General features: G+C 49.0%; 1 protein-coding gene across 1 annotated transcript; it reads left to right on the plus strand.

Annotated features, from left to right (window-relative positions):
• Positions 1–376: 376 nt before the first annotated feature.
• LOC106149191 (NKG2D ligand 1-like) lies at positions 377–3,411 on the plus strand. Its single transcript, XM_013517321.1, has 3 exons — positions 377–932; positions 2,637–2,900; positions 3,127–3,411. Exons 1-3 carry the CDS (start codon positions 803–805, stop codon positions 3,147–3,149), a joined length of 417 nt encoding a protein of 138 aa, XP_013372775.1. The 5' UTR covers positions 377–802; the 3' UTR covers positions 3,150–3,411.
• Positions 3,412–11,153: the final 7,742 nt, after the last annotated feature.

Raw genomic sequence — 11,153 nt, forward strand, 5'->3', positions numbered from 1 at the left:
AAAGACTAAAGAAATAATACAAAGTATTAATGAATTGAAGAGTTGGTTCTTTGAAACAATAAATAAAATAGATAAACCCCTAGCCAACCTTATCAAAAAAAGGAAAGAAAAAACTCACATCCGTGCAATAAAGTATTAATGAATTGAAGAGTTGGTTCTTTGAAACAATAAATAAAATAGATAAACCCCTAGCCAACCTTATCACAAAAAGGAAAGAAAAAACTCACATCCGTGCAATAAGGAATGAAAGAGGTGAAACACAGCCTCAAAAAAAAAAAAAAAAAATCAAAAAGAAATCAAAAGAAAAAAAAGGAAGACAAAATGCTCGAGTTGATTTGTCCAGATAAAAACGTCTGAGTCACAAGCTACCACTCAGCAACAGGATGAGAACCCTACTTCACCCTGGCCCCTCACACTGGCTTTGGCATTCGGTGCCCAACTACAACCCCACGCGGCCGCGCTGAGCGCATTCCGGGTTCAGCGAGCCAAAGATCCAGGCGCGGGCCGGGTCTCTGGCGTCCACTAGGGACCGTGCTGGAAGCTCTCGCGGGCGACAGAGCAGGAAACGGCCCCAAGTCAGGCGGGGAGCGGGAGAGGGCACCGGGAGCCGCAGGTCGGGGCGTCACCTGTGGGCCGCGGCGCAGCTCAAGCAGGATCCCGAGGACACCGGATCGCACTGCGGGGCCCGGACCGCGGACGGGGAGGACCCGCGGAAGCCCTCAGACCCCAAACCCTGAGTGCCCCAAGTCCTAGTAAACTCGGGAGCCTCGGGCAGCACAGCCTCAGGTCCTCACCCTGCTGGATGGCTCCGCTGAACACCCCGCTTCCCTGTCCCCAGAGGACCCATGGCGCAGGCTCGACCCCTGAATTCGTCCTGCACGTCCTGGCCCGGCTGCTGCTGCTGTGGGAAGCTCTCTGGGCGGCCTGCAATGGTGAGTCACCGCGCTGCGCCCGCCACGGTTTCTGCTCACCCCTCTTCCCGGCTTCTTCCCTGGGGTCCAGGTCACCTCAGCCCTTCTCACACCTCCCCCAGGGGCTAGCAGGGAAAAAAGGGATGGAGAGGTTGTAGAGGAAGCCACCCACAGGGCTGTCAGTCAGGTGACCCATGGCCACCCCACTCCGCCCAAACTCCTGCAAAGTGCAACCTCCTAAACCTGAATGGGATCCTAAGCCACAAAGCTGAACCCACCTCAGGCCTTGCGCTGTTTCTTATAAACTCTGTCCCCCCAGAGTCAGTCCTAAGAATCTTTGCAGCAGATCACATCCCTGGCACCCCACAGCCCCAACAGCCCCATCCACCTACTTCCCTCCTGAGTCACTGTGCCCCTGTGCCCCTGCCCATCACGCCCAGACCTCAGGTATCCCATGCCTTCCCCATCTTCCAAAGCAGAAGCTGCCAGCAGGCACCTTGTGTCCCTGCCTGAGGACACACCCCACCAACACACGCCTTCTCCCTCCAAGAACCTAAAGCAGCATGGCTGGGGCTCCCTCTGCCTAGTAGGACACTGGCAGTGGCTGTAAACAGGGCATCTATAGACTTCTGCCTTTGAACCCAGGCCCTCAGCATTCCTCTTGGGGAAAGAGCACCCTAAGGTGGTTATTAATTGGGCAGGAATCCATCACTTTTCTGTCCAATATTTTCAGCTCCGCGGGCCACACCATATCTGTCTGCGCTCTGCCTTCGGTATGAGGACGGCTGGACACAACATGCCAGCGGATGGGAACCAGACTTGACCACTCTGTGTTTATCTTCCTGAAGAATCACCTTTCATATTGATTTTTTAGTCTCTCTTGTCTTCATTTCTGCTCGGATTCACTACACAAAGCTAGGTATTCTTTTGCTCACCAGGCATTTTTACCTGCTGGATACACAAGAGTCCTTCTGACTTTCCATGAAGCACAGTGCACAGGACATTCTTCTGGTGTTCACGTTGCATCCACTCTGGGGTGCGCACTTCTCTGAGCCCCCTGGTCCTTTCCTCTGCTGCATTTCTGGGAACATCTAGATCTTCTTTGTCTAGTTTTTATCTTTATGAGTACGTGTTTGCAGTACAAAATGATTGCATTCATTTCGAGGAACAGCTACCTGTACATAAGATCTATTACTTGCTTTTTCTACATTGTGCAGTGCAGGCTACCCCTTCCCACACTGACCAAAGCCAGTCTACTAGCACAGGAGTGCCCCTCCCAACAGGCAGTACAAACCCTATGAACCCTCATCATAAACTGAACCCTTGTGTCCCATGTGGATCCTGTTCTCACCCCAAAGGTCAGAGCAGCTCCACACACTTCCCATCTGCCTGCAGCCCACCTGGGTTGTTTCTGAAGACCCTCTGCCATCCTAGCAGTTTCTTCCAACAAGGTCAAGTGGTCATGAACATGGGGATTAGTCCCATGGGCTGAGGGAATGTGAACCTTCTCCTGGGACATGAGGCTGCAACCAGGGAATGTCCTTTCCCTCCTCAAACAATGAAAGAACGCCAGCTTTAGATGGGGGAGAACACCGTGTGGGAAGGAGCAGTCCTTCCCCCCAGCTCAGCCTTCAGAGATTCTCCTCCCTTCACAGATGTCATGAGATGACAAATGGATCCATTCCCTGCTCACCCCTAATCCGTCCTCATGCTTTTCCCTCACAGGCACCCTCTCTCTTTGCTATGAATTCATCATCTATCCTAAAACCCCAATTAGAAAGCAATGGTGCACAATCCCAGGTCTGCTGGATCAGAAGAATTTTCTTTACTATGACTGCGATAGTGCCAAAGCCAAATCTACGGATGTCCTTGGAGGGAAGGTTAATAGCACCAAGACCTGGGAAGACAAATCAGAAACACTGCAGGATTTGAGCAACACATTCAAATGGGAGCTGCTTGATCTTAAACTAGAGAACTGTACATCAACAGGTAAGTCACAATTCTTGCAGAGAATAACAGAGCTGGTATGGCTTTAGGAATATTTATCCTATTTGTATGGTAAGAAAACAACTGGATGATCGTCTAAGCAAAAAGTCCAGCATCAAGTTGGGGTGTGGAGGAAGAACAGGGCCAGATTAGTAGCTCAAAGGAGGTGGATATTGGGCGGGAGAAAGGATTTGTCCAGAGCTGAACCTGTTCTCTTTCCGTGGGGCAGCTGCCCTCTTGCTCCCATCATGACCTATCACCAGAAAGCTGTTGGACACTTCAGCGGGTTCTGGGAGTTGGGCTTCAAGAGACAGACTTTGCTCTGTGTAAACTTGAACTAAAAAAGTGGGCAGAGGTCCCTCCTGGATGGACGTGCATGAAAGAGAAATGGAAAACAACAGGCAGCTGCGCCTCTTCTTACACCAGACATCAGTGGATGACTGCGAGAGTTGGTGGAATGCGGTCTTGGAGCAGTGGAAGGAAACTCTGGAGACCAGAGGTAACTGGGAAGAGGAGAGGGAAGGGGTGGATCCCTTAGCATGAGATGCTCCCGTGTGTGTGTGTGTGTGTGTGTGTGTGTGTGTGTGTGTGTGTGTGTGAATACTCCATGTACAATGGTCTAGAGTGGTTTTTCCCTAGGGGACGATTCCAGGTGTATTCTTCCGAGCTTTTCTGTCTCATCTCCTAAAATCTCTTCCTCACAGCAAACACCTGCGATCCCCCAAGCTGGATTTCTGCTGACCTCCACACTGTACGCACCATTCTTTTGCCACACTTTCCCTCAAAATTACCAGCTTTTTCATCTCACCTGGCGTCTTCCTTGGACTCTTTCAAACCCACCTCACACATCAGCTCCTGAGACCATTCCCTACCACTCTCACCTGGGGTCACTTCCTCTTCTCCCACCAGCAAGGGAGGGTGGGTTACATTGTGACCATGGCTACTCAGTGCCTACGTGTATCCTTAGCCCCAGGGGCCTCCTTCTCCTCCTCTACCCACCTCAGGACCTGTCACAGTGGCTGCCACAAAGCAGAGGGGTGGCAGCTGTCTGCCCTGCTGGGTTACCTGAGGTAGCGGGAGCTAAGGAGGCAGCTCCTTGGATTTGGAGTCTGGACAAATGCTGACTCTCTCATGTTTCCACTCCAGCGCCAGCCACCACCCCACCCAGTGCCAAGGCCAACAACCTGAGTTGCAGGACCCTGCTGCTGATCCTGACCTCCGCCATCCTGTGGGCTGGAGGGGGTGCAGGCATCACAGGAGGGTTCTTCCAGTAGCAGGTACAGTGACCAGAACTGAGAGGTAGGCAGGAGGGGGAGGAGCTAGTACGGGAAAGTGAGTTCTCAGAGTCTCTGTCCCTCACTGCACCTTGAAATGGAACAGAAGAGTGAGACCTCAAGTCACGTGATAGCAGTGGCTCAGCAAGCTCAGCCCTTGGTGGGAAGAATTAACCCCTGCCATGCACACGCCAGAGGTAGAGTGTCCATACCAACATTAGGCCTGCTGTGTTCTATAGGGTTTTAGCAAAACAAAGCTGGTTCCCTCCACATTCCTTCTGGGGAGGGACCAGTGATTCAAGGTATGAACAGGGAAGGACCACAAGGAGGGAGAATGTCTATATGGGGTGATAGCATCATGGGGGCTCCACTTCATGTGTAAAGAGGAATTAAGATTCATTACCTCGATTCCTGGTGGTAAACCTGTGGCACTTCTGCCCCAGTCCCTTGTTTGTTATCACTGAAAGCTCTGAGAGGTTCACATTCACTGCCACAGAGGGAGAGGAGCGAGGCCTGGGCCAGGGAAGCCTTTCCCAAATGTACTCACAGGCTGGAGGTCAGGGCTGCACTCCCACAAGAAGAGGCTTTCTTCCCCTCAGTGGAGGTAGAAAGCTAAAAACAGGGTCTGTCCAGGATGAGGTGAGAAGGACACCAGCTCTCTGGGGGCTACAGGAAATCCAGGGTTCTCTGAGACCTTTCCTCTGGCTGCTCCTGCAGACTCCAGCTCCTGAGCCAGCTCTGCCTTCCCTGCCTACAGCAGAGTTGCATCCAGAGGCAGTAGGGTCCCAGCTGAGGCTGGAGTCCATACTCCCAGGTGGGCAGACAGGGAATGGGTGGGGTAGGGCCATGACACTGTACTCAGGCTGTTGCGTGTGACTCCCAGGTGAGGAGAGAAAAGGAGGAGGATGTCCGTCTGCGTGCACCCCCTCCAGCCCACAGGATCCAAGCCTCCAGCTCCAAATTAGACTGTCCCACCTCCCCTCCGAGTCCTCTAGTCCCTTCCATGAGAAGGGGAAGTATTCTGTGCTCAGGGACCAGGTCCCATAATGACAGTTTCAGTCCTGAGTCACTCCAGTGTTCAGTGGGGCATAGGGATAATGCTGGGACAGAGAGGAGGAGAAGGTTACACTAGGTTCCTGGGGGCATGGGTTGAGGGGGTGAGAGAGGGAAATGTATGACCCTTAGTGAGGGTCAATCTGAGGTCAGGGGACTGGGGATAGGTGCCCCAGCAGAACTGTCCCCGGTTGTCTTCAGACTCTTGGAGTAACATTTGCTTCCTTTCCAAGTTTGAAGATGCTCTGGAGAAGCTCCTGAAAATGTGATCAAGACAAATACATCTCCAGAGTGGTCGCCTGCTAAGCCACCACCTGCTGTCTATTCCTAGGCTCCAGCAAATCTTTCAGACTTGGGCTCTCCTGGCCTGCATCTCCTCTGCTGCTTCAGATTAAGGGAGGAATCAGCAGGCCTCCCACCTGCTCCTTTCAGGCCCATCGTGAGCCCACACCTTAGGGCTGTGGGAGTGGGACTCTTCTGTGGCAACTTTATCTCTCCGGACCAACAGCAGCCCATTCCTCTGCTGCTTCACTGCCTTCCAGTGCTCCTTGTCACCTCAGGGTCCAATATTTCCAGGAAGTTACCTGCACTTGAACATCTCTTGCCCTTTGTGGTATTTTGGTTATTATCACTGTGCACTTGTTCTTAATGTGTGAAGCCATTTCATCTTGGTGCTAAGCAAAGGTATTTTACCCTTAGGTTTCTAACTAAGAAGTTGGAACAAGAAGTCTGAACAAAGACAAGAATTTCTGTCTTCTGCTTTGGTGCTGTGGTCAAATGCTCCTCTGAACCAAAAATCCAGTTGTATTATTGAAAGGATACTGCCACTAAAACATATTCAATGTCACAATTTCAGCGATTCTTTGTATGTTTTTGTATTTAAGAACAATTAAATTGCTTTTACTCATTCTTTCAGTAACTTATCTTCTGACATTTAAATAAAGATCTTTATTTTGAAACAAAAAATTAGTCTGCAATTTTGTTGTATAATCCATGGGGTGCACAATTTCATGTGTCCGCCTGACTGCCTGATAGCTGGTAAAACATTATTTCTGTATGTTTTGGGGAGAGGTCTTGAAGACTTTCTCATTTGAACCACTAGACTGAGAGAATATTGCCCTCCCCACTGTGGAGAGAAATGATCTCCTTTCCAGGCCTTGATATAGCAAAGAGACAGGAAAGGCAAATTCACCCTGCTTGAGCAGGGCCACGCATGTGCTCCATTCCGCACGTATGATATTGAATGTGCTCTTCCAAGGCTTCCTAACTCAGACCAGAACTTAGGACCTTGTCCCCTATTCTTAACACTTTGCCATCAGATTGAAGTATATCACTGGCTTCCTGGTTCCTAACCCTGCGACAGCAGATCGGAGGATTCCTTTTCTGGTTGTCAGTTGAACCAAATGTGAGAACTTTACTTTTGCCCTTGGTAGTTCTATATCTACCTGAGCCACACACTATGACCGCTAGAAAGTTCACCACGAAGAAGACCTATGATTTCACTGCCCAACTCAGGCAGCAACTGTTTACCCATAAATCTAAAGTACCTACTTCTTCTCACTGACTTGGTGAAATCAGCATAATGTCCCCAGTGTAGCTCACTAGCATGGCATCTGATGGAAAGGAAAAGCAATCAAGGCCCCTTAACAATAAATAATGCCAACAGGGATGGAGATTTGACACTCCCAGAGGTAGGAAGGTGAAGGTCTATTGCTGGCCTTACAAGTGGAGAGCAAAATGCTTCTTCTGGACCTTATGGACTCAGATGGATAGATTTGTAGGTACTTACCAGGAAACAAAACTATGACTTCATTTTATTTAGAAATTAAACCATATCTGGTACAAAGACTGTCAGTGTAGTCATAACCTGGGTAAGATTAAGATAACCTATTGCACATGTCTATAATCCCAGCACTCAGGAGGCTGAGGCAGGAGGGTCATTGTGAGTTCGAGGCCAGCCTGGATTACAAAGTGACTTCAAGACCAGCCATACTGCATAGTGAGACCCTGTGTCACAAAGACAAAACAAAACAACTTATTATAATTTTTTTAAAACAACCCCATCTGTCTTCCATAAGGGCCAAAAATAAAAATGGAAAATGGCTATGATGAGACTTACACCTCTACATCTTTATACCTGTGAAGTGGCACTAATCTCTTTAATCCCTGCAGGAATATGTGTTGATTTCAATGTGTTATTTTACCAGGTAAAAGCAGGTCTCACACATTCAAATGACCCTCTCCTACCCACAAAGCTATTACTCCACAAGCAAAAGTCGAGGGGAGGTTTTATTCCAGCTGCTAACCATAGCTGTTGGTCTCTGTTTTCCAGGCTGGGGAAATGACCAGAGGCTGAGTTCAGGGAACCAGTGACAGTGAGATGGGTCTGAGCGAAAACTTCAATTCACCTAACCTCCATAGCTCATAGTGGGGGCCATGGGGAAAGTGATATTTTGGATAATCTGAAATTACTCTCAATTCAGAGCCAGTTTCCAGTGGTTCCTCAAAGATCATGATTATTGCTTTTTTTTCCATGCTCTTCCCCTGAAAGACTTCAGGTGACTATGCGAGGGTGGAGAGAAGGACTAAGAGTTGAAACTTCCAATCATGTACTCCAATATTTCCCCAATGAGATACATCTCCCCTTTATTGCAGGGATTCTGTATATTTCTTCTGGCTCAAATTAGGGATTGATTGAAGATCCATACCTCTGTTTCTATGAATCCAGTTAGATTTTTGCTCATTGGCTATACAACTCTTTTGCTTATTCATATCAGGTGATGAATTAGTAGCTCTCTGCTCTTTCTCCCTTCTAGACAATGGGCCCCCCCACACCCTAGGTCTGCATGAGTTAGATCTCTGATGCTGCCTTGACTCTCTCACCCATGACAGCAGCCACACTCTCCTTTCTGCTGGTGGCTGAAGGTCACCCCTTGGCCTCTACTACCTCAAAATCCAATGATTCTCATCACCTTTGTTTTCCCAAATCACTGCCTGAAGTTCCTGCTGTGTTATTGTCAGGGTTTCAAGGGAATGTATTCAATACAGGACATACAATTTATAGGTTTATTTTCTAATATTCATCTAAAGAGTCAAATACAAAACAGTGCAGGAGATCTGTCCACACACTGGAGACACAAGGAGTCAGCTGAGGGCCTGCATCCCACAGAAATGTCTTTCATGATCTAGAACACATTGTAATGTCCTCCACAAGTCCATCTGGAGGCCCAGCATCCACAACAATGTCTCATGCAAGTCTGTATCAAGGATCTGCTCTGGGAGGGCCCAAAGGTCAGTGGTAGAAGCTACAGAGTCTGTGCCAGCAGAATGAAGGATCTGTGCCAGCAGCCTGAGTGATCTGCACCGGAGTCGGGAAGCCATGCTCAAGGTAATGACCAGAGAGCCCTGGAAAAAACCACAGCCATCCTGAGTGACAGCGAGGACCTGAGCTCCTCCAAGGATGAGAGCAGCTGAGTTCATAACAGAAAAACAAGCATGAAAAGCTTCTCCAGGACAATCAACAGCACGCCATCTTCCTCTCTAGTTCTCTTTTTACGCTGTTGTCAACAATCCTCATGTGGGCCACCTAGTTGCAGCACCAGGCTGATTCAGTTCAGCTGGGTGCTACAAGTAGACCATTAGTTAATCCACCACAGGCTGGCAGGTATGGTCTATAAATGGTAATCACAGAGCCTTCAAGGAAGCCAGAAGCTACTCACAAACTGACTTCACTCCAGGAAGACCTGAACAGATTTATTGCTCACAGTCTTGCTGAAAGTGACGAGAGGTAATGGGAAGGTATTTCGGGTCCTCACAGTGGGGGTGAGCCGGTCTCCTATGATAAAACTCTTCTAGTAGCATTCCAGTATTCATAAGCATTTAACCTAACCTTCCACATTACACCGAGGCATCTATGAACCTTCTACTTCCCTCCCAGTGGGCCATCACTAGTAGGTGTTTAGCCAAACAGTCAAACTATTGGAGCGCTTTCAAACTCCTGAGCGGGAGCATTAAATACTGATGTCTGCTTAGTGGTTTCATATCTATAAATTTGGCCTGAACCAACTAACTTTGGATGCCATGAATATCTCACAGTTTCAGCGTCATCTCCCCCATGTTCCCTGGATTACTCTTCATACAAATAAAAAAAAAGAAAACAATTCCATTTGGGGATGAGGCCCTGCATTCAATTTAAATCAACCCACTACCACCACTAAAAAAATTTTAAAAAAAAACTCAAGTAGTTGTTTCAGAGTGCACTGCAAGAATCACACTTTATAACTCATCTCTATGCACTGGTGACCTGTGAGTCCTGAACACAGTGTGGGAAGTGGACCGCTGAGGAGTCGAGGCTCCCCTGCTTCATCACCGAGATGGCAAAGACAACTGAGACAGGGAACATGGCCATCAGATGAGGAGAAAGACCCTCCTCATGTGCATCCTGACCTCCATCCCTCAGAAAGAAAAAAGAGAGGATCGAGGTTTTGGGGTGTGTGACACTGCACTCTTAAGAGGGTAGAGGGAAGTGAAGCCAGGCTTTTACTGGTCTCTCAGATACCGATGCCCAAAGGACAATGGCCCCAAATCACAGGGGGAAGTGGGTGGCATTAGGGGTTTGGCACAGGCACAATCACCCATGGTACATGGACTGACATACAGGTGGGGCCCTTTGGGTCACTTCACGTACAAATGACCATGTTCCAGCCGCTGAGAGCACTGCAGGGATTGGTGCTGTGACATCCCACATCCCCGCTACGGCAGGAGGTAAGGCCCACTCACCACAAAGATTCAAGCCATAACACACGGACACAAAATTACCAAGGTGGCCATAGGCACAAGCCTGTCGTCACAACACCCATCTGACACGGACTCCAGGAGAAACAGAGTGCCAGACTTCTGGGGGCCACGTGCGTGGGACTTTAAGTCCTGACCCGCCCACTCATCAGCAAGTACCCATGACGCCCATCAGTAAAGCAGGACAAACTCAGCAAAAGTCCACTGTTCCATGGAAATGGAATCCATGAGTTCACACAGTGTGTGTTTGGCAAAAATCACCACCTTTGACTGGGATACAGAGGTTTACCTCAAAAGCAAGGATGACACAAATAAGCCGGACTCATCCTAGAAGAAATAGCATAAGACGCAGCATGTGTGTGACTCTTGTCAAGCAGCCTGGGCTATGCAATAGGGCGAAAATGAACCAATATCAACCAAGGGATAAGCCCCATAAGCATGTTTGACTGACAGCTCAGACTGCACCTTCCAAGTCCTGGGCTGAAGTGGCAGCTCACTGCACAGACACATTTCAGAAGCATGACACTGTGATCAGCAGGTGTCTCTTGCTGTGACAAAACATCTGGGAAAAACAACTTAAAAGAGAAAAGATTTGTTTTAGTTTCCAGTTTCAGAGGTTGCCGTCCATGGTAAGCTGGTTTCATAGTTTTAGGCCTAAGGTGAGGCAGAAACATTACAGCAGAGCATAACCATTCAGCTTACAGTGGCCAGTACGCAGACAGAAAGAGAGAGACAGGCAGAGGTAGGGGCAGAAGAAGGGGCAGAGGAGCAGAGAGGGTGAATGAGGCAGAGAGAATAAAAGAGGCAGAGGTAGAGAGTGTGAGAGAGGCAGAAAGGATAAAAAAGGGGCTGCAGGGAGAGTCAGCTGTGACAGGACTGTCACTAAAGACAGCTGTAGCCCAAGCAAATACCTTCAGGAGCTCATGGGCCTCTAATGGACCCATCTCCCCATAAGGCCTTTGTGGCAGCTAGGGAATAAAGTTATTTTGGGGAGCACTGGACCCATCTTCTCCACCACACTCTCTGGCCCCACAGAACTGAACCACAGGCAATGAGAGGTGGGGCCCTGTGTCTGGTCCCTGGTCACCTCCCTGTACTGGAGGTCTCTGAATGGGATACAAATAGATCACAGACC

Source organism: Chinchilla lanigera, unplaced genomic scaffold (assembly GCF_000276665.1).
Source record: "Chinchilla lanigera isolate Chin_1 unplaced genomic scaffold, ChiLan1.0 scaffold00038, whole genome shotgun sequence".
Taxonomy (NCBI): domain Eukaryota; kingdom Metazoa; phylum Chordata; class Mammalia; order Rodentia; family Chinchillidae; genus Chinchilla; species Chinchilla lanigera.

Excerpts from the sequence above, each read along its gene's own strand:
- LOC106149191 (XM_013517321.1), top strand. The coding sequence starts at position 803 with ATGGCTCCGCTGAACACCCCGCTTCCCTGTCCCCAGAGGACCCATGGC. Across the intron at positions 933-2,636 it reads TCTCTGGGCGGCCTGCAATG|GCACCCTCTCTCTTTGCTAT; the intron begins GTGAGTCACCGC and ends TTTCCCTCACAG. Across the intron at positions 2,901-3,126 it reads AGAGAACTGTACATCAACAG|CTGCCCTCTTGCTCCCATCA; the intron begins GTAAGTCACAAT and ends TCCGTGGGGCAG.